Source organism: Scatophagus argus, chromosome 2, assembly GCF_020382885.2.
Source record: "Scatophagus argus isolate fScaArg1 chromosome 2, fScaArg1.pri, whole genome shotgun sequence".
Classification (NCBI taxonomy): Eukaryota; Metazoa; Chordata; class Actinopteri; family Scatophagidae; genus Scatophagus; species Scatophagus argus.
The window spans coordinates 16,410,060-16,433,114 of NC_058494.1; the positions used below are offsets into that span (position 1 = coordinate 16,410,060).

Genomic DNA, 23,055 nt, shown 5'->3' on the forward strand with positions numbered 1-23,055 from the left:
TGTTAATTTATTCCCTGAAGTTCATTCCCGTTAGCATTAATTTATTCCCTGAAACATTTGTAGGGCCCAAATATAATTAACAACAGTGGGAAGTCGGATTTCAGAGAAAGTGAAGTGTCTCCAGAAATGAAGTATATAATATTTGACGTTTGCTGCAAATTGACTCGTCAGGCCATATAAATACAGATGCATAGGGGAGAGCAGTTTTGTCACTGTTATCTGAAATTGTTTCTACTTTGGTTAACGGCTACTTCGCTCATACATTGTGACCCAGACTTTATTTATGTGCTCCTGCTGGATTTATGCGGAGCTTGCAAGTTGCAGCGACTGTGATTATTTATAAGTCGGTGTGTGTATGTTCGTGTTAGCATGCAGTTAGCTAATTTGCATGGTAACAGCATGTTTCTCTGAAAAAATATTTCATTTTTAGTGGTTCACTCACCACACTTTGATTCGTCTTTTGTTCACTTTCTCTCTCTCTCTCACCATGCACCATTTTTTGGTTGTCAAACCTTGCAATGCCAGTGTGGGTTCAGGAATGAGGCCTTGTAACAAAAGAAGGGAGGGACGGATATTCCACATATCAACTCCTTAACAATGGACATCCAAAATCTCAAACAGGACAGGGATTATCTTGTTGAATATAAGTGTATCAACAGCAATTGTTTTTATCTGCATCTGTCCAGAATATGAATCCCATTAGACTTTTGCCAGTGGCGCCACGGTGATGCTAATGACCGGGTTGGCCTACAAAAAAGTTACCCCCGAGGACACTCAACACTGCAGCAGTTGATGTCCAATCAGCATCTCTTACATCATCGCCAATGAAAGCAGTCTAGAAAGAGGCCTTGCAAAAAGGTGTCTAAGAAATTCTAAATTCTGAAAGAAATTCTGTATGCAAACCAAGATGTCTCTAGAGTCAGTCCTGCACTTTGTACTAGTGCTCTTTCATCAAAACATAACTTGAGTGAGGGTTGGGAAAATCACTGTATCTGCTCAGCATATGGCCTTATAATCAGCATTTGCAAGATCTGGCTACGTGTTGCTTGAATCTGCGCCACTGCTTTCAGTGACGCCAAGCCAAATACAAAAGTTGATTTCTACTTAAGTAAACAATTCAAAGGTCTAAACTCCACTGGGAGCTGACTGGTGCTTGAAATTCAACAACAATATTGCACTACGTTGTCTTTTTCTGTGAAGGTAAGGGGTAAAATAAGGTTTCACTTCTTCAAAAACGCAAAGCGCTAAATAAGGGCTTTAGCTGGACGCACTAAGCATATTTGAGCGTGGCGAGGGTTTGATCGCACAGGGGAATAAGTTCCTCAACAGCTTCCCTCTTCAGCACTGCATCGCTGGGCAAAGAACAGGAAGAGTGAAAGAGGGAAAGAGCGAGGGAGACAAATTGAGATAAACAGAAACAGGGGAAGAAAGCATAAAAATTTGATTATTCCTTACCTGCAGTTTTTGTTTCCTCATAAACACAAGAATTTTTTTTGCTCTGACCCAGCTATCATCCGCCTATTTATAATTGCTTAGGTAGGCCTTATGACTCATGCATCTGGAAAATTACAGCATATTTTTTCACTAAAATGACAAGGTGGGAAAGATTTAGTGATTTAGCATTTTTTACACATTTTAAAGCGAGGTGTGACATTTACAAAAGTCATAGGTCAGGCAGTGGGTTTGTCCTGTGAAGGGAGACAAAGTTCAGACACTGACCACCGCGGAGCAAAGCAAAATGCCAAGGAGATGAACAATAGAGTTCATACAGACAGTTGTACGTCTTTGGGGGTAAGGGGGCCTGAGGATGTGTCATTTATTTTACTTTTATCAGAAAAAAATAGCTGACATTCACACTGAGACAAAGACAGCTCAGACCTTGTTCACAGGTTAAACTTAAACCTGCAGAACTTTCACATACAAATCAAAGGGCCAAGCGAGTTCACACACCGCTGATAAAAGCTCTCACTGGCAAGTAAATATCTAATCTGCAGTATGTGAGAGTTTTTAAATCTGGAGTCCATGGCAGTTTTCCCGTACTGGCACACGGGTGCGTTTTACGCCAGCCAGCAAACATTGGATTGTCAGAGCTCAAGGGGGCGCATACATACCAACAGAGTGGGCTGATGAAGCATATGGACTCAAAAGCACATTGCCAGTGTTTGTGTAATTTGTGAACTCTAACTACCAGAAATGGCAGACAAAAGTTCCAGGAACAGGAAGTAGGAAATTGATATAACAAGGGATGGCCCTCATAGCATGAAATGCTTATGTGTGATTAGCATGAGTTGACTCACCAGCAGTGAAGGAAATGCTCTGTGATGGAAGGAATAGACAGAACAGGGGACAGGACACACACACATACACTCATATCCAGATCTGCTCGGACAGCTTTACAAAGCGTCAAGCTTGAACCTTCATATTGGCAACATTTAATATCCCAATGTCAACATATGGACTTCAGGCTTCAATGGACCCCAAGATTTTTTCATTGTTTGAAAATTTACTTCTTGATCCTTGAATTCTCCCCTCTTGTGATGGACTTTTTTCATACATATTGCCTTACATAGAGCATTGAGTCTTTATCCCCTTGCTCAGACACTTCACTTACTGTTCAATTAAAATTCATAGATGCCATGGCTGCAACTTTTCTTACATTATGTGCAAATTTTCTGAATGTCAAATGTATATTTCTATTCCCTCTTCCAACATGCTCAGCATGACATCTTTGGCATCTTAGTGCAAAAGTCCAACAGCATGTGCTGTAGGTGCACAGGCAGAGTTGTGCTTCCCCACTCCAACAGTGAGATATTGTTTCATACATCATATTGACTTTATTTATGAGGCAGGCCTTCGTTTCTGTGATGATGTTTCCCGTGTCCTGAAGTGGCATTTCTCTGGCAAAAGAAAGCACATCCATAACTGTGTTACTAAATGAGAATTGCATTTGAAATAATACAGAGCAAAGTAATGTTGTCAAAACAATCTACAGCAGACGTACATAACAGTATCCCTTCACATTAGTATAATATTTCCTAATATTCCTTTGCCCCCTGCTTTTCTTTTCATTGTCTGGTAAAACCGGTAGATATGTTTCTCTTTTAGTATCCTGTTCAGATACTTCAGTGAGCTTTGACCTGTAAGAGCTGTGTTACCTTGTTCAACAAGCTGTTTGAATCTGTTCACATTAAAGAGAAAGTTGTTAGTTCTTCATGGACTTCAGAATTCGGTCCTTTACAATGAAGAAACTTCTGGTGATGGACCCACAGGTTGGTCAGTGGCAGTTAAAATGATTCTGCATCTACAGCCATACAAACTAAAATAGATTGAAATTAAATATAAATTCATCTAGATTCAGAGACTGGCTCATCTGGCCCCACAACATATCTGTAGTAAGACAATATCATTGCCCGTTTTGCTCTTGAGGACAGAGGCAGACAGCTACATCTCTAATCCTGACATATTTAGCTGGATAATCACCTTTCATGTCCATATAATCCGTTGGTTAGGTAACGCTTCATACAATAGAGACACACCTTATTCACATCATCATCAGCCAAGACAAACAAGGAGGAGGATTAAATAGAATAAAGACAGAATAACATCTTCTATTATTATTTCCTTCGGTGGCTGGAGGAACGAGGTAAGCTTGTATAAAACAGTGTTTTGCTGTACTGATGATTTGTAGTAAAGTGTCAACTTGTTTTACTCTGCAGTGATTAATGAGTCTAAACAACTGGTATCTGCTATGGTTCATTTGTAGTGAGCAAGCCTTGTACAGATCATGTTTGAGGTAGCCACTCACACTCGAATAAGACTGACACACATCTCTGCTTTATAATATTTGATTATCTAAATCTTGGGGACATTTTGCTGTACAAGCTGACAGATGGCCAGCCCACTGTTTCCGTTTGTTTTGGTTCAATATTTGTGCCCCTGTTGCTTGCTACAATCACATCAACAGACATACAGTCCAGCTTTACTGTGTGATCATCAGACTAGGCAAGAAGGGAGAGGTTGTAATTAGACAAGAATTATACAAAACAATAATGAGAAGATTGTTCCAAATGAGGAGACAGGAAAAGATGTCTGCGAATGAGAAAAATATCTCATTCTCACCCTCTGTTCCCTCCAATCTGCACCAATACTGAAGGCGACGGTCTCATTTCAGAGGCGTGACATGAAATCAGTGCTGAGGGGTGGGGCGTGAGGGGTGGGGGCTGGTGGTGTGGAGGAAGTGGTGGAGAGGTGTTAAGATAGGTGAAGATAAGATGGAGTGCCAGACCCGATTGCATTACTATCGGTTGTTTATGGATCACACAGGCTGGTTTGGCCCTCAGGGATTGATTGTCTTCTGACTGGACAGGAGGCGAATGGAAAGATAATACGAAAAACAAAGAGAAAACAGAGGAGTGCAATGATAGGCGAAGCCTCGTCTGAGCTCACAGCCAGTCCGAGTGGAGCTGTGCGTCTTTCTCTATCTGTGGCTTTGTATGTCATGGTTTTGTTAGATCTGCCAGGGGGGTTAATTTCTGTTCACATTTGTCTGTTTGCCTGTTAATTGGAAGAGTGTCTCTCTAACGATGGCCATGTGCCAGTGAATAAGCATATTGATTTTGCCAGTTTTCTGTGAACAGAATGTGAAAAAAAAAAACATGAATTGCATTAAGGGGACTCAAAAAAATCAAAGTCTGCTTACAGGTTCTGGGGAGGACTACTGCATATCGGAAAGTAATTGCATGAGGCCTTCTGTGGCTCCAGAGAGAGCCAAGTAAAAGCTGATAAATATCTTCAAGTGATGTCATTTGAGTCAGTTTCACTTGGAGGTGAGCTGCTTCAGGTTACATTAGCCACTGCTAGCTTAACACACCCGAGTTCCCGATCAAACTGTCAGGAGTTGAGTTGGAAAGCTTTGAAAAAAATGACAATATCTTTGGTCGATTTCAGTGCTGTTTGTCTTTTGGTTGTTCACCTGTCAGTGTTAAAGGAGTGCAGGAAAATACTCTTGTTCTGTTTGAGCACCTTTTTTCTCCTCTACTAAAAGCTTCTCCACTCTTTATCAGATATGGCACATATTTGTATCAGCCTGAGAGCTAGAGGTTCTTCAGATTGTCTAATACAACCTACAATATGTTTCTGCTTTCCTCATGAGGACCTTTGGGAAGTAATGCTAAAGCTTACCAAACCTTAACCATAAAAGTGGCAGAACAGATCAGGAACACGGTTAGTTAGAAGACCTTGAAATTAAAACTGAAACCTAATAGGGCAGTCTATTTGACATAAACTGCAATTACACTGTTAATGAGTGTGACTCACTTGAAATTTTGCACAATTCATCTTTGCACAAAGCCCTAATATTCTCACACTGGATTTATTCATCCTCCAAAAAGCATGACCGCTATCAGCCAATCGACATGATTCACATCCAGATGCTAAAAAATATTTTCTCTTATCAAAGTAGCAGATTTAACAGATCATGCAGCCTTGGTCTACTGATGACCTCTCTGAGTGCTTTCTATTTTCTGTCTCTTTTGCATCTGTTTGTATTGTGTGCTGGTCTTGTTTGTATGACATATACAATGAATCCCAGCACCCTTCACTCCAGTGGCTCTTCTGAAATATTTTTAGAATATCCGTTCAGTGTTTAACTCCTAATGCTCCAGCCAGGCCCATTCAGGTCCAACCACAGCACTGCAGCTCTCCATCATCAGCTGTGTTAGCTGTGTTTGTTTTAGCCCAGTCCACCTGGCCCTCCATTTCATTACTTCAATTAGCGTGATTAGGATCTAAAATTGCTTGTGTCGGCTCTGTGATTGACAGCAATTGGCCACTTAGGGAGGAGAGCAGCAACCACACACACACACACACACACACACACACACACACACAGACACAGTGCTGCTCAGTGGCTTGTGTAGTGAAACGCGCATATGTGGGTGTGTTTGTTTACCCTGATGGGAGTTTGTGCTCGCTGAAGATGAGAGCAATTCTTCAGGCAAACAACGTGAGACCAACGCTATAGAAAATCCAGATATGTTGCTTTACCCACATGTGCAGAGTGACTGTTTCAGGGAGTAGAAGAGACAAACAGTGTGTGTGTGTGTGTGTGTATGGGTGTGTGTGTGTGTGTGTGTATGCGTGTGTGTGTATGCGTGTGTGTGTATGTAAGCATATTCCTGTTGTTGTGAAGACAAAAATGTTTTCATTTACAAAGTCACATTGTGAGGACTAGTCTTACTTATGGGACACACTTGTGTGTGTGTGTGTCTATGATGTGTGTGTGTGTGTGTGTGTGAGAGAGAGAGAGGGAGTTTGTGTGTATGAAGACTGTTTGAACATTATGAAATTATCTAATGCAATATGTGTACCTGCATAAAAAACACTGCTATGCTAAGGGCATAAAGTAGAGGGTATTCTACTGTATACAGTATGTATATATTGTGATATATACAGTATGTATATACTGTATACAGTCTACTATAAATAATTTCCTGGGAAATGCCTAACTGTAAGCATGCGTTGACACGAGAATTCCTCAGCTTAACATGCTCTAAGCGTGCTGAGCAATCAGCATGTATCACATGCACACTGATTGTGTGAAAGCGTGACAGACAGGCAATCACTCCTCAGTCATGGCACGTTTTGTTCAACCCGGTGGGATTTGGGAATGCGGCTCGTTTGGCAAAACCACATTAAATGGTCGAGCATAATTTAGAGGACTGGCTGGTTTTCATGTCTCTTTTCATTAGGGCCCTCGTGGTCTATGAGGCCCTAAGTTGCCGGAGCAGATCTTGGGTATCTGTCTTTGCACCATCTACGTGACATGTAAGATGAGGGAGTGAGGTGTTATGTTTATAGTGCATCAGTGCCAAGAATGGCCGTTCATCATCAGGCATTGATAGCCAGAACCGCAGAGGTCCATGACAGAACATTAATCTGCTTTTCAAACAGACGGCCATAAGCCTCTCCTCCTCCGCATCATCCTCCTCCTCTGCAAGTCATACACATGTGATTGTCATTCAAACCCTTTTTCTTCATCTTTTTCTTCTCCATCTTCCTCTGTCTCTTGCTCATGTTTTCCCATTTTTCACATCATTCGTTTCCTCCTTTGATCCATTCATTTTGGCTGTCTTGAGCTTTCCACCCCCTCTTACTCCTTGTGTATCATTTTGATTTTATTGTTTGGGAGTTTGTCCTCTTGTCCAAATTAATCTGTCTCTGAACTGGATTGAAGTGACCAGCCCCCCTCCTTCTCCCTCAAGGTGTAACAGTCATAGCTCAAACAACACCCTGTGTCCATGTCTCTTGCCTCTACTGTTCCTGCTCATGTCCTCAGAGTATTTTAGCATCTTTAAGTGAAATGTTTTGGTTTTACAGCCCACACATTTACTGTTTTTGGTTGATTTTCAATCCCTGCTCCAACTGCAGCAGGTACACTGCCTGCACAGCACAGAATGGCAGATAAACAAAGTTAGAGACTTGCTGGTGAACACATTGGAGGATTTAAGACACTAAAAAGCAAGTCATTTCCCGCAGGAGTTGATGGAGAACAAACACAGCAAAAATGAGAGTGAATATTGGACTGGTTGCTGTGAACAATGCTAATGATGCTGATTGTTTAATGAATGTGTAACTGTGAAAATGTTTGTTAACCCATTTGCTCTTGTAAAACGACTTCATGAGATGTTTAATTTTTAATGCAGCTCGATTAATGTTAAATAATGAGTTTTTTGGTCCAAAATGAATATTTAGCCTTTTGGTATCTGACCGCTCTTCTCAGAGGTGTCTTGCTATTTTCCACCTTGCCACATTTATCTTTTCCCTCCATGCAGGATGTCTGTGAAAAGTCCAAAAGGAGGACCAGAAAGTAGACCATCCTCTGCTGCCAGGTGAGTGAGATCTAACTAAAATTGGTGGAGAAAATTAATAGGGAATGAATAAACTTAGAAAGTTTAATTAAAAGCTACATGAAGCGGTGAGGTTATGTGCTTTAAAGCCATACTTGGTAAAGATATCCCCTCCACATTCATTTTGTTTATACAGTAGTGAGTGATCAAGAGAAGAATGGAGACACGAGAGATGGAATCTGGAAAGATTTGTAGTTTTTTGGGGGGGAGGTTCTATTTCTGGGTAATACAGTTTGTGAAACTTCCAAAAATTTATACAATTGTCTCCCATTGCTACTGCTGTCTGTCAGCAGGCTACATATGAAGCACTTGCTCAACAGAAGGAACCATCCATGAGACAAGCCACAAAGTTCTGAGTTGATTTTTATTGTTGGTTATGAGATTTTTTTGAGAGTACTAACATTAATTACAAGGCATCAAGTGCACTTTAAATTGATTAAAGCTTCTTTCTCTCCTAGTATGTCTCCACGAGGAGGAAAGGGAGCAGCAGCTGGCAGGAGATTCAAAAGCAAGGCCCTTCAGCTCAGCCTCTCCAAGAAATTCTGGTTATTATCATTGTTCCCAATCAACATTGATTAAAACAAGGGGAGTGGGTTGTGTAGATTTGTGCATCCAATTAGCGTCATCGATTGCCACATCGGCTGCAAAACAAGCTTTGAGAATTACAAACTAGCTCTCCTAAGAAACAGCTCCTTCTTTTTTTGAGGGACTGACGTAGCCACTGATGTCAGCTGATTGAACTGCTGATGTTTTTTCAATCATTTCACTCACAATTATTTCAAGATAGATTGAATAATCACCAAAAAAGGCACTTGAGTTAGTAGGGGGAAGAATAGACCATGCTTTGACGGTGACAGCTCTCAACACTTGGCACGCAAATGCACACTTCACAGCTCAAAGTCTCCCCCGGCCCAGGGGAAGGGCTCTGGTGAGGAGGACGGTCGTCGGCGCGGTAGAAGGAGCCTCAGCAACAGCTCAGCAGTGGCCGCTGCTTATGTCTCCTACCTCAATAAGCTGTTTGGGCAGGTCAGTTCAAAAGCACAGCATCATTCATACTCATACTCACACACACTCATGTTGCCACAGCCTTGACACACTTGTTTGTTACTTGGTCACTCCAAAAAAAGGACTTATATATAGATATATATTTTTTTTAAAAAACATAATCACGAGCAGGTGTCAGGGAACAGAATATAATAAGTAGCAGGTGTGCCAGCTGATTACTCAGTTGCTGATGAGATCAATAAACGTCAACACTCAGTGCTCTCATCATCATTTCCTGACTCATCTACCTATTCCTGAGAGACTCTCCTCCCAAGTAAAGCAACTGCATCACTTGTTTCAGCAAGTGTCGCAAATTGACTTAGGTTTTTATGACTGTTTTCTGTCTGGACCAAAGGCGAAGAGTCAGTTGTTATTTCTTATACCAAACCACCGTTGTTCCTAATGTCATTTTTCCGAAATTCTGATTTATTTCACCATGTCAACTTTCATCACAGCAATCTCTGCCAGTCAATCAAAACAGATATAGACAGAGCCAACTGTGTGATTGTGATCCATTCATTCAGAGCAAAGTAATAGCCAGTAGAAGAAAATGCCAAAATAAGACCTACTGGAATTAAATAGAACTAATCTACAATAGACCACGTTATTGTGAAAACAGACAGGGTTAAGTAACATTTCATAAAAAAAGTTTTTAAATTTCATTTGTGTTATTTCACTAAATGTTGTGGCTATGTTGTATGTTTTTTTTTTATACATAAGATTATTTATTTAGGCTGAGGTATTTGGAAGAGAGTGGCAAAGAAAGATCGATAAAGTCACAGCTGAAAGAAACAACATAACATTTAAAATTATGCAGAATGCAGTTGGAAAACTGACCCGTTTTTCAGATGATTCTAACTGGTAACTATCGACAAACAATTTCTGTAGCTGTTTACAGTAAAAAATGACTACCTGAACATGAACAAGTTTGCAAACCATTAACTGGTAAGGTAGAATCAGTTACATGACAATGGAAAGTCAGTATCATTACCTCCTCATGAAACCGCCTGTCAGAAATGTAGGCTGTTACTGCATCTTCTAAATGTGAGGTCAGTCCAATAATAATAGCAATAATTTTGCTTCACAGATGATATACTTGTCTGGACACTGACTTCCATAAACTCTCATGACTCATACCCTGATCCCAGATTGCTTTGGGGCATCACAGAATATTTGGGCAACTGACAATTGGAAATGAGCCAACAAAAGATCCTGCTCAATGGCACCTTCGCCTTTTGTGTCAAAAACATTACACAGACTTTTACAGTATATTTTAACTGTAAAACATATGATTTGTTTGTGTGTATAGTCCTGGAATCAGGAGGAGTCCCTCACAGAAAACTAAAGAAGGCGGTATTTTACAGAGGAAGACTTTGCTGACATGGTGGTGTCTTTGTATGGAGAAAATAGACATGGATCAGATCCAGGATGTTACAGACAGACTTAAAATCTCAGTTCTGTCAAGGACAGGACCCTGAATGGCAAATACTCATTTAAATAATTGCTGGGGAATGGACAGTAATTGCGAGGACTTCTGCTATGTTCTACTAAAATTAAAAAGCTAAGACTTCATATGCGGAAGGTCACAATTATTTATTCACAAAACAGTCTGTGCACCAGCTTTATGTCCTGAGATGTCAGTATGTTTACAATAGGACCACTTACTCACATGTGGTCCATTCAGAGACAATTCCATAGAGGAAATGGCCATTTGTAACAGATGGTTATGCGGTTAGATTGTGCATTGAGAGCTACTCCTCATAATAAACACAGATGAACAAAGATAAAGAGGAGGTTGATGTGGTAGAAGAAGCTGACGTGAAGATATTGACATGTCAGGTTATAGCTATCATGCTGTACGCTAGCATATCGAACATGATTCTTTGTTACAAGCCAGCTTACAGCAGTGATTCCTGTGCACGAATGAAGAACTTCTTTGAACATTCTATGATTTAATGCTATGCTACATTGCGACTCTACTCCGCTAGTAACTATATTTGTGGAATTTTTAATTGTTTTCCCAATGATGTATGTTATGGTGAAACTGCTGGCCGGATTGTGCTCAGAGACAGTGTTTTTGAGCAAATGAAGTGCTACATTTATAGAGCACACTGCAGTCCCAGGGAGGAGGTTGAGATGGAAAGTGGGCGTACACAGCGAGGGGCTTTGAACCCAGAGACTGAAGTTCAGTTAAAGGTTAATAACACTGTTGACTATATTAAACAGCATAAACTCTTGCATGATGTTTCCCTAACCTTAACCAAGACACAGCCATAAAAAAGTTTAATTATGATGTGGCAAGCAGGCATTGTACTGCTGGATATTTCAGCAGGCTGCAATGTGTGGTTGATGAATATTTTACCGACAGGTTAATTAACAACATTTCCACATTATGTCAGTAGAAAATGCAATCCGGCTGACATTACAAAAATCTGCTGTGGGAGTTTGGTGTTTATAAATGTAAGTGTTATTCATTATGGCCAAACAAATGTCAAGAAAAAGAGATTTTAATTAAAAGTAAAGTTTTCCTTGGCTACACCACATTTGCAATGTAATGTAATGGAATTAATGAGGGCTGTTTGTAATATATACTGCATGTATATACTTATATATATATGTGCAAATAATTCTGATAATGTGTGGAACTTTGAGAACAAGGGGGCTCAGCTGTCCAAACACACAAGTTTTATACCATAAAATACCATCAAACATTTTTTAAAGACATTTTTCTTTTATTTTGTTGTGTTTTATTTCTTTGTTTCGTTTGTTTGTTTTTAAGAGTAGCAGTAGTAGTTTTGTTGTCTTTATTATTATCCTGTTAGTAGTAATAGTAGAAATAGTAGTTGCATTTTGCAGGAGGAAACTCATAAAAGACCCTTTTAATCGTAAACTCATACAGGACCCTGGTGAGACCTTAATACAAAGCAAAGCCAAAGGCTTTTCCATAAATGCCTTCATAACAGGAAAGGGATTTACCTTAAAAGATAAGAGAGAAATCTATGCCTAGGGGAGCTGTGTGACCATGAACGTTTTAATGATGTTTCATAACAAGACTTCTTAATAAGTAATGGGGCCGTTTCATTGTTTTAAAGCAATTTATGGGAATTGCAAACCATTTAACTGTGACCTTGGTCTTCTTGGATTCTTCCACATCCCTGAGTTACTACCTCACCTGCCATGACTGATCTGCCTTGTTTTACTGTGACATTCCCTGCTTTGAATTTACTAGTCGCCAGGTAGAGGGCTCTGCATCGTATCCACAAGACAGAGGACGCACTGTTTTGGTTTCGGCTCTGACACTGAGGCAGGGAGACCATCCATCCTGCTGCAGTCCTAATCCCTGCCTCAACACAAGTATTAATAACCCCCTTAGCAAGGTTCACTGTCATCCCTCATTAGATCCAACTGAGAAAGTGGCCAGCACAGACAAATAGCCAAAGAAAAACAACTGATGCATTTACATGTCGGAGCTACATCAGAAGACATATGGATGTGCAAACCTAAATGGACTGTACTCATCAATGAGCAATATGTGCACACTGTAACTGTATTTAGTGTCTTTTCTATCTGAAATGTCCACATACCTCTCACATGTGTCCACGCTCGCAAAGCAGTCGGCTGCTCAATGGGCCATGTGAAGGCAGACAGAATGAAATTAACTGTTAATGGGCTCGTTATGATGGATGAATTGAGAGTCTGCATGGCATGCTGTCTAATCCTTTCTGGATGAAAAAAAATCCAATTAATGTGTTGACCTTGCTATCTAAACATGCCCTTGTACAGGGTGGAGGATCCTGTGCAGGGTAAACAGTGGTTCTGGACTCTGGGCAAGAGTAAGTGTTTAAGTATTTGAGGGAGAGTACACGTATAGTGAGATAACTCTTGATGCAATCGCATTTTGGCATTGCATGTGTGTTTTGATTCTGTTGGCAATATTATACAGTGAATAATCATTTGAACGGCTGCCATGTGGAGCAGCTTCCAAATAAACCATGGCAGCCTCTCCTTTCCTGAAGCTATTGTGTACTTGAGCAGGATGACCTTGTATGATTTATGTATTAGCCACCCTGAGTGCCAACATGTATTAAGAGGAAAATATTGCACTTTGCTTTGCATTCCAGTTCCACTACTGCTCTGATTTGCCTTTTTATCGCTCACTTTTTCAGCAGTATAAAGAACAACTGAAGATTGAAAAATCCCTTTCGTTTCCCTTTTGTTAATAAAAGTAGAAACAAAGTAATGAGAATGCAGACACTAGATTAAAAGCAAAGGTCATGCATAAAAATGTAAAAGCATAGATGTAAGTTGAGCGTTAGCATTAAATCGACTTGAGGATCTTTTAACATTCGATGTTGTCTGTCTTCTCCAGAGCAACGTTTTCCTCCGAAATACAGTGGAATAAAAACAAAGTTTGATGCAGTAGAAACATCAGAATAAATGCCTGTAGGTGGTGTACATGGATGTATGTAATTTCTTACTTCCACCTCTCAGTTTTGAAATTCTATCGAGCCATAATATTTTTTTTTCTTGCTGCATGAAAGTGAGAAAATAAGCCCACAGCAAATCTGTGCACATTTGTACTCACAATAATAAGAGTGTTTCTAAGCTTCTGCGTCAATCTTGTTTCTTTGAACTTATAGATATCCTCGGGCTTGTGTCATCTGTGTGCTAAGTGATATCTCCATATGTCAAGCTTAGGCTCTATATGAAGATGATGGAGTTTGCATGTTTCCTGTTTCCCCTGTGGAAGTTTCAGTGTTGACTTGCAGATTGTTGACAAGCCCTAGAGTCAAGATGATGTTGGCACAAGCATTGATTTTTTATTTAAAGGCATCTTGCCATAACGTCTCATTCATTTTAAAGGATGATTAACCTCACTTTACATAAAGCTTTACGTATGTAAATTCATGTTTTTACATGTACTTTAATATGCTAATTGAAACATTGTTTCAAGGAATGTGTTATGATTTGGAAAATATGAGCACATTTATAGCTAACATACTGTATGATGGATCCATGTAAAGCTCCAAAACTTCTAAGCTCATCCGTTTGAAGCTAAAATTTCTAGTGCATTCCTTGCCTGAGGAAAGGCATTTGTGTGGTACTGCAACAGATGATCCAATTATGATGAGTTTTTATCAGTTTGTCTGTCTGCAACCAGAATATATTAGCATATTGCTATTTTAAGCACTGAGAACACGTACATTTCCATTATTTCTAATGACTATCAATGTGGAGGTTTCGTTTCCAGCTTCTAGATTGGCCTCAGCTTTTCTGAAAACACATGAAAAAGGGAGAGAAAGAGGGAGAAAGAGAGATCACCCTGAGCAAATGTCAAAACAAGGCAGAGAATACTGAATGTTCTACACACAAGGCCGTATGCAAATTACATGTCTTGTGCCTGTGCAGGCAAGTATATGAGTGTGTGTATTTGTGTCTTCTTTTACATGTGTCTGTGTTCCTTTGCCACCATGCAAGGTTTGTGCAACTCACTGTCACGAGGTGGTGCGTGGGTGTGTATTTGTATGCACACAGGAGGAGCTTGTGCTGCATCTCCCTCAGGATGCTGCAGATGTAGGGTGTATGTGTGTGTGTTTTTCTGTGTGTATATGCATGCCGTGAGTGTGTGGCATTGTCTCATTTTGCAAATTAGAAAGACATGTCGCTGGGTGAAATCCCATTAGAGTTCACTGTCAGCATGCGGCAGTGTTGACATGATATGCATGTTATTCTAATTTGGCAGTCAAAAACAGATTATCACTGGGGTATTTCTCAGGAGAATTTGCTTTTTTAAAGCCACCCCGATTTTACATCCCGTCCGCCAATGCTGTCTTCTAATTATTTCCACTGTCTTTTGTTTTCTTCCTCTCTGCTCTGCAGGAGAGAGAGCTGATGCCAGAGGAGTTAGATGGTAAGATGTTGTTGGTGTAATTATGATGCAAACAAAATGATGAATGACCAGTCAATTGCACAGCTTCATCACTTGCATTGGCCTTTTCACCCGTTAAACTCATTTCACTTTGTGATTCATGTAAGAGATTGAAGGTCTTGAAGTGTTTTTCAAAATCAATGAACACAACATAACTTACTGTTCTTGTGAGCTGGCTGTACTTTTATTTGCTGTGGCCAACAACTTTCAGATAAGTTAAAACTTTGCTCAAAGTGTAACGATCAGCTTCTCCACACACTCTGTGTTTACGAGTGTGTGTCACTCTCGGGATATAATTTTTTACCTTTCTTCACAGTTCGTTGCTATTGCTGTAATTTGTTTGTCTGTCTGTCAGAGTTGCAGGAGGCCTTTAAGGAATTTGACTACGATGCAGATGGCTTCATCCATTACAAAGACATTGCAGACTGCATGAGGACCATGGGCTACATGCCTACAGAGATGGAGCTCATCGAGATCATCCAGCAAATCAAGATGAGATGTGTGTATTTACATGTCTGGTTGTGTGTGTGTGTGGCTTTCATTTCTTCTTCTTCAGTGGTTAAAGTGTGTGTGTGTGCATGGTTGATTTGTCTTTTAGAGGCAAAACTGTGCAAATGCATGAGTAATGTGTCAACGTGTGTTGCAAAAAACACGCATGCTCGTCTGTGTGCACATTTGTTCCTGTGGGTCCGCGTGGAACTGATGTTTGTCAGATGGGGACATTCAAGACATTTTAGCAGACTGATTAATGGCCCTCACATGCAGGTGCAGGGGTGTTTGAGTTTGTGTCTGCAAGAAGAAGTGGGAGTTTAGCATTCCTCCACTCGCCCTTAATGAGGCTGTCTTTGTCTTTGTTGTCTTCTATGAATGATCAACTATAGATTTACATTACGTCTGGTTTGTGCCTAAAAGTGAATCATCATTGCACTGACTTCTGCCATAGGCCTGGAGAACCAGTTCCTCTGACATCTATCCAGTGTCAGAGCAAGGCCACAACATCTGAACAAACCTTCAATGGACATACAGGATTTGGCATATGCTGACATGTAATGCATGCAGAACAGTTTTTAGTGTTCTGTGTCTATACCATTTGAGCCCTGTGCTTTATCTTTTGAAATAAGAAATAGCACAGATTTTCTTTTACAGATTTAAAGCCGGAGAGATTACACCTGCGCTCAGCACAGCAAGGCTACAATCAGATTTACTTTTTTTGATATGACCAGTAAATTTCACCTATCAGCCACAACATCAAAACCACTGACAGGTGAAGTGAATAAAAATAATCATATCTTTACAATGCAATGTTCTGCCGGGAAACCTTGGGTTCTGGCAATCATATGGATGTTCTTTGACAAACACCGCCCACCAAACATTGCAGACCACACACAGTATTTATTAGTATTTATTGTTTAAAAGACTTCTATATTTGCATGTGCCAACTTTGAGAAATAGGCTAAAATCAGCATCAGTTTATAGACACGTGTAACAGTGCTGAGCCCCCAGGACAGCAATACTAATGAGAAAAGTATTGAACTTTTACTCCACACTGTAAATGTCTGGCTACAAAACAGTCAAATCACACTGGAGACAGTAAGGCAGTGTTCCTCAGCTGTGATCCTCAGGGACCAGAGTGCAGCTGGCTTCTGAGCTACCAGCGAGTTAATTAGCCTTACCTGGAGTCCCAGGTGTAAATAATTTCTGATTAGATGGCTCGAATGACAAAAGCAAAGACCTTGAAAACCAAGACTGAGTGTGCCGCTCCTGCGTTAATCTTGCAACATTCATAAATTCCCACTTCTGATGCTGCTCAAAATGAACCCTAAATGATTACAAAACACAAACAATTACTGTTTAAGCCTACAGAAGACTTAAAAATACCAAACGCATCATACTTATTTAGAGGGAAAGGTGTATAAAATGACTCACATTTCATTTTGATGTAAACTACAGGGTGATAAACAATATGTGATACTTAAAACTTATAGGGTAACCTATACCCTTATAGGGTAACCATGTGAGGAGTATTCAGAACACCAGGGGGATGGTGGTGGTTATATTTTGTATTTTATGCTATGATTCATACTGTGTAATATGAATTATTCAATTGTCCAGAACTGGCTTCAGGCACTCCTGGCTTAATCCCTGTAGCATAATCCCTACAGGGCCATTAATTCCATGAAATTCACTCCTTGCTTATATATACACTATATTGCCAAATGTATTCACTCATGTTGCTTTCACTGGAACTAAGAGGTCAAGCCCAGCTCCTGAAAAACAACCCCACACCACAATCCCCCCTTCACCAAACTTTACAATGCAGTCAGACACCGTTCTCCTGGCAACCTCCAAACCCAGATCTGTCCACCATATTGGCAGATGGAGAGGTGTGATTCGTCACTTCAGAGAACGTATCTCCACTGCTCTGGAGACTGCATCTGACGCTTTGCATTGCACTTGTTGATGTATGGCTTGGATGCAGCTGCTCAGCCATGGAAACCCATTCCATGAAGCTCTCTACGCACTGTGCTTGAGCTAATCTGAGGGCCACAATAAATTTTGGAGGTCTGTAGCGATTGACTCTGCAGAAAGTTGGCGACCTCTGTGCACTATTCACCTCAGCATCCGCTGACCCCACCCCACATTTTACGTGGCCTACCACTTCATGGCTGAGTTGCAGTCATTCCCAGCCACTTCCACTTTGTTATGATACCACTGACAGATGACAGTGGAATATTTAGTAGCGAGAAAATTTCATTTGTTGCACAGGTGACATCCTATCACAGTACCACACTGGAATTCAATGAGCTCCTGATAGCAGCCCATTCTTTCACAAATGTTTGTAGAAGCAGTCTGCATGCCTATGTGCTTGAATTTATACACCTGTGGTCATGGGAGTGATTGAAACACCTGAATTCAATTATTTGGATGGGTGGGTGAATACTTTTGGCAATATAATGCATGTAAAACTAGCATTGCGTTATTAATTAAAGAAAATAATAATGTTCTAAGACCTTTTGGAGAATATTTCTCCTCCGTGATTAGACTGACTAAATGTGTGTATATACAGAATCCTTCAGCTCCTGTTGCAACTAGCACATGCCACTGAGCCATTAGCTTCATAATTTAGCACAATTAATAGTGCAAGCAGTCTTTGCCATAGTTCAGTATTCATTCCCAACATTCCTGAGACTATGAGCACTGATTAATTTTTTTGATCCCCAAAATAACCGCATGGCCTTATTGAAGAAGTCTTCCTCATCCACCAAGGCTGAGATAATGAAAACAGGCCAGGCATATTGGTCCACACTATCAAATAAGCCTGTCTTTTGTTCAGCTAATAACATGAGCCTTCCCATCGTATCAGTCTGTTTTGATAATTACCATGGGGATCAACAAAGCTGAACAAAGCTGGCTCTAACCGGGCTGAAGGCAGTATAATGAGCACATAGTTAGATACATTGTTAAAGTCTCCATGAAATGAGGACATTCATAAACTTTTCACATACTACTACTAACTTTACTACCTTTACTACCTTTACTGAAGTACTGCATTCAAGTATAGTGATGAACCCACAGAGTTAACACCAACCCTGCAGAACCTTTTAACACTGTTTTTGTTATTATGTCCTGCGACTCTACTGGCTTGGTATATTCTTCACTGCTCTCATAAACACTGTTTTTAACTGCAAAACCACTACCCTGATCTGTTCAACAGCTAGCAAATAGCTGATGGACACAGTAAATCATTTAGCAGTTAAAGAGAGAGATATTTTGCTCTGAAGACCTGGAGACCAAAACCATATTGGACTTGCATATTGGATTTGCTATGTCTCCAGAAACACCAAATGAATTCTAATCATGCTAACATGTTCATCATCATAAATAGGTAAATAAATAGGTAAATAATTACACTACAGACCTGCTGTATGCATTAATATCCTCGGACATACAGTACTTAATACATGAGTCCACATCAAGCAAAGACACTCCAGTGAGACCGGGAAGTTATTCCTTGGTAACCAGTCTGTGCATGTGTGTGTGTGTGTGTGCACCTATGTGTGTCCTGTCTTTCTGCAGGGCATGGGCATGTAGACTTTGATGATTTCTGTGAGCTAATGGGGCCGAGGATGCTGGCTGAGACTGCTCATATGGTTGGGTTGAAGGAGCTCCGCTGTGCCTTCAAACAGGTAAGAAGTCCCCAACTAGAAAATCTATAGAAGTCTGACTTCAAGCCAGTGGAGGGGCCCTTGTGCTGACAGTACTTTGAAATGTGCAACAGGACTTTTCCTTCGAGACAAGCAAGAGTGCACGTATCTTACTTGTAAACAAGTCCAAGGAAAGAAACTGAGCTGGCTATGAATCTAAAATAAAAATGTTCAAAGGGAAAAGAAAATATTAATTTCTGTGACTTGTTGTAAAGCCTGGTCCCTGCCATCCAAAAAGTAATGATTTATATTCTATATTTATCTCTGTTTATTTGTGCTCACACTAGTCATGCCTGTTTTGTTTGAAAATTTGTGGTGCCCCATTGTTCTAAAGGAAATAGAGTTGCTAAATTGAATGTTCCCCAAATCCAAGCCCTAGGGTGACATAGTCTCCGACCAAGCAAAACAAATGAGACAATCATGTTATTTATAAGCACAGCTTCACACACCTGGGTTCATCCATTTAACACATTAGAGCATGATATGTTTATAAGTGTCACTGCAAAACAGACAACACTGGTGCACTTAAAACATAACAGAATGTAAAATACGCTACTGGGATTTACTTATCCATATTTAAAATTTAGCCACGTGCATTTTAGCGGTGGAAAGCAATGGACTAATTACACATCAGCTAAGTTATGACATTAAAGCAACGCGAAATATTTGAATTGTGTAAATATCTCCAAAAGCATCATCCCTCCACATAAAAGGTTTTAAAAATCATGGGCTACTCTGTTCATAGATCAGACATATTAAGGTTTCTAACTGCATCCTGCCATTGTATCTGGAGTTCTTCAACGCTAATGCATCATCATCAAGATCCAGAGTAGACTAATGCTGTAAAATCCCAGCAATGCACATGATCTGACACGTGAATCCACTTGGCGAGAATAATGAATTATCTCTCAACTCTGCCACTCCTGAGAATCGTCTACTCTCTGAACAAAGGAGAATGAATTTTCATCCTCATAGTCAAAAGCCAAAAGTCTTTCTCACTTCAGTAGCTGCTTGCACCTCATGAGTCAGCACGGCCCCATCTGCAGAATCAAGCTGTTTTCAGACTTCCAGGGACCAGCCATGCAGCCATGTTGTAACATACTGCAAGTGTGACTTGTGTGAAGTTTTAATCATCTCTTAATTTCTTGATCTATTTGTCTTTATTTCTCTCAATCTTCTACATCATGTTATAGGTTTTTCAATCTCTCCACCCTCTTCATTACTCCAGAAACATGAAATGTGATTCTTTCCTTCTCTGTTCCTTGTGTCACCTCTTATCCTTTTTATGATCTATTTATTTGTCTCTCCTCACTCACTACATCTTCATGTGTCCACCTTCTTGATCTCTACTAACCATACACGTTGAAGTTTGACTGTGATGGTGATGGAAAGATCACAATGGATGAGCTGAAAGAGGGCATGAAGACCCTCCTGGGGGAGAAGCTGAAGAAAGGAGAGCTGGAAGAGATCCTTGCCGACATTGACCTCAACAAAGATGGCAACATTGACTTTGATGGTGAGAGGTTGGGGACTTGGGGTGAGAAATGTCGAGGAGCTCCAGGTGAAGTGTGGAAAGGGCAGTAAAACAGTTACTAAAAACAATGATGAAACACTGAGACAAGGAAGGCGGATGGTGTATATAGTTTTTCCACTTCAACTGCAGGTTTATTTTCCAGAAGGTTATGTGGCAAAACCAACTAATTCCCAACTAAATTCACCTAATTCAAACAAATTAAATGTGATTTCATTCAAAAAAATCACATGTTTATGTTGAAGAGGAGACTAAACAGCTGAATAGGATCACAAATTGGTGTGTTTTCTGAACTTGAATACATTTAAAATTACCAGCAAGCACACCAGTGAGTTCCAGTTTCTGAATAAGCAAGCAAGCGAATAGACAAAATAATTTATATAAAGGAGTAGTTGAAATAGCTAGCTAAAAACAAGCTAATATAATAAATATTTCAAACAGCCTAGTCAAGCTAAAGGTATGGATAAACTGTTTAAATAGTGAGCTAACCGTCTATCCAGCTAAACATAATAAATTAAAGGGTGAAATAGTGAGCTTTAGCGAAAATAATTCAAATTAAATGATTAAAGTTTGAATTTATAGCATTTGGCAAAGTATGACCTGGTTTATAATTCAATCCGAACACATTTGGAACATAGCGGATGTGGTATCGAGGAAAATTATTCAAGCTTGTCAGACTGTCAGAGGACAAAGCGGTCAGTGAATCTAGTTGAAATGGGCTGAGGATGAGACGGAGTGAATGAGTAAAAAAATGAGGCGGGAAAAGCGTACAATGGGAAAGAAAGGATGGTTAAGTCAAGGTGGGTTAGCTGGAAGGGCCAATCCAATCTAATCAGTAGTGCATTAAGCCAATCAATACACACGTCTGTTCACCTGTCACATGTTACACAACAAACACACACTGTTGGACAGCTCAAGGACTTTGCAGAAATGTCATTACCACATGCCACCTTGCAAGCGAATAAGCAACGTAATGGCACACAATCACACACGCGCTTTCACGTGTGTGTGTGTAGTGCACATGTGCAGACACCATCAACACCATATGTCCCATGTTACTACAGGCTGCAGCGCAGAATGGACTTTGAGGTGTCAGCCTGTTTGTCTTGTCTCAGCAATTCAATACAATTATTGGGAACATATGAACAGGCATGTCAGTCTCAGAGGGGATCAATAAGCAGGCGCTCTTCATTATCACCAGTTAGCCCCCAGGGCAGCATTGGAGAGTCCAATTTTAGCCATGTGGAAAGTAAAGAGAAATCTGCAAGTACCTGCAGCAGCAGTGAGAAGACTGTTCTGAGTGTCCAGTGGTCATGTCAAGCTCAAACAGGACTGATCTGCTGTTCCACTCCATTTACTTCTTTTTACACAAAGTGGTTAGAGGTACTTTAAGAGATAATGTTAGTGGGTTAATCTGGAATTAAGCTTTGGTACTCGGTCAATCAATAGATTCTCAACTACAGTCGGACATCTTTCAGAGCAAAGCGCTTCAAGAAGTCAATGGGACGTGATTGATTGGATGGATTTAGTGAAACCTGCCTCAAGCTATCAAGAGATAAAATTGACAGGATACACATCAATAGATGTGTTGGTTGACAAGTTACTCCACATTAATGGGTACAGTGAGCTGAAACAAGTAGTGAGCAAACGGATTCCAATTTCAATTTGCCAGTTTCATGAAGAGATAAACAGATTCCGGAAACTGGCAGTCGGCATATTGGGGGTATTAACCTTTTTAAATCTAGGACTGGCATTCAGAACTGTCCAGAAAATCAGGTCTATTCTCTATCTCGCTTCAATAACAGAATAAAAAAACAAAAAAAGCAAACTGTCATATTTAAATTTTCAACTAAAATGCTCCTGTATCCTCTCTCCTTTTTTTTTCCTTTGACACAGCACCTCATCACCACTTCAATTTTTCATTAACTTAGTGATAATGGAAACATTTTGTCATTACATCACACCATGAGCTGTGTTAGTTTCCAGTGCAATTCCATGTGGGCTGATAATAATGTAGCTGCATCCCTTGCTGTCCTTTTATGATATTAGGGTGTTATGACTCCTTATCAGTAGATCTGCTGCTGTCTCTGTCTCCCTCTACAGAGTTTATGATGATGCTTTCTGCAAGATGACTTCTGATGGAAGAAGATAAAGCGTGAAACTCTGGATTCATGGGCTGTGCACCAGCTCACCGACATTGTTATCTTTCTGCTGCTTCGTGATTTTGTATTTGAAATGTCAAATTGTAATAACCTAATAGAGTCAAAGAGATCTGTTTATATTTTCATAATAAAAGTTGAGATTGAGTAAGTGAAGAGGGTGAAGGGTGAGTTATGAAACAGTTAGCTGTTTGTAACACTAATGCTGCACTGTCGCCCCCTTGTGTTTGGGAAGCATACAAACTCTTCAGGTCTGAAGTTAGATTCATTAGATTTTACC

At 40.1% G+C, this 23,055-nt stretch overlaps 1 protein-coding gene across 1 annotated transcript; it reads left to right on the plus strand.

Annotated features, from left to right (window-relative positions):
- The first annotated feature begins 1,125 nt into the window (after window positions 1–1,125).
- On the plus strand, window positions 1,126–22,928 carry cabp4 (calcium binding protein 4). The gene is made up of 9 exons (XM_046414281.1): window positions 1,126–1,200; window positions 7,833–7,889; window positions 8,366–8,452; window positions 8,801–8,933; window positions 14,832–14,862; window positions 15,236–15,379; window positions 18,958–19,067; window positions 20,454–20,601; window positions 22,720–22,928. The coding sequence occupies exons 2-9, from the start codon at window positions 7,834–7,836 to the stop codon at window positions 22,746–22,748; spliced, it is 738 nt and encodes a 245-aa protein (XP_046270237.1). The 5' UTR covers window positions 1,126–1,200; window position 7,833; the 3' UTR covers window positions 22,749–22,928.
- The last annotated feature ends 127 nt before the right edge of the window (window positions 22,929–23,055 follow it).

Bases quoted from the DNA above. Each gene is read 5' to 3' on its own strand.
- cabp4 (XM_046414281.1), top strand. From the start codon at position 7,834: ATGTCTGTGAAAAGTCCAAAAGGAGGACCAGAAAGTAGACCATCCTCT. The intron at 8,453-8,800 runs GTTATTATCATT...CACACTTCACAG, and splicing joins AGCCTCTCCAAGAAATTCTG to CTCAAAGTCTCCCCCGGCCC. The intron at 8,934-14,831 runs GTCAGTTCAAAA...TCTGCTCTGCAG, and splicing joins TCAATAAGCTGTTTGGGCAG to GAGAGAGAGCTGATGCCAGA.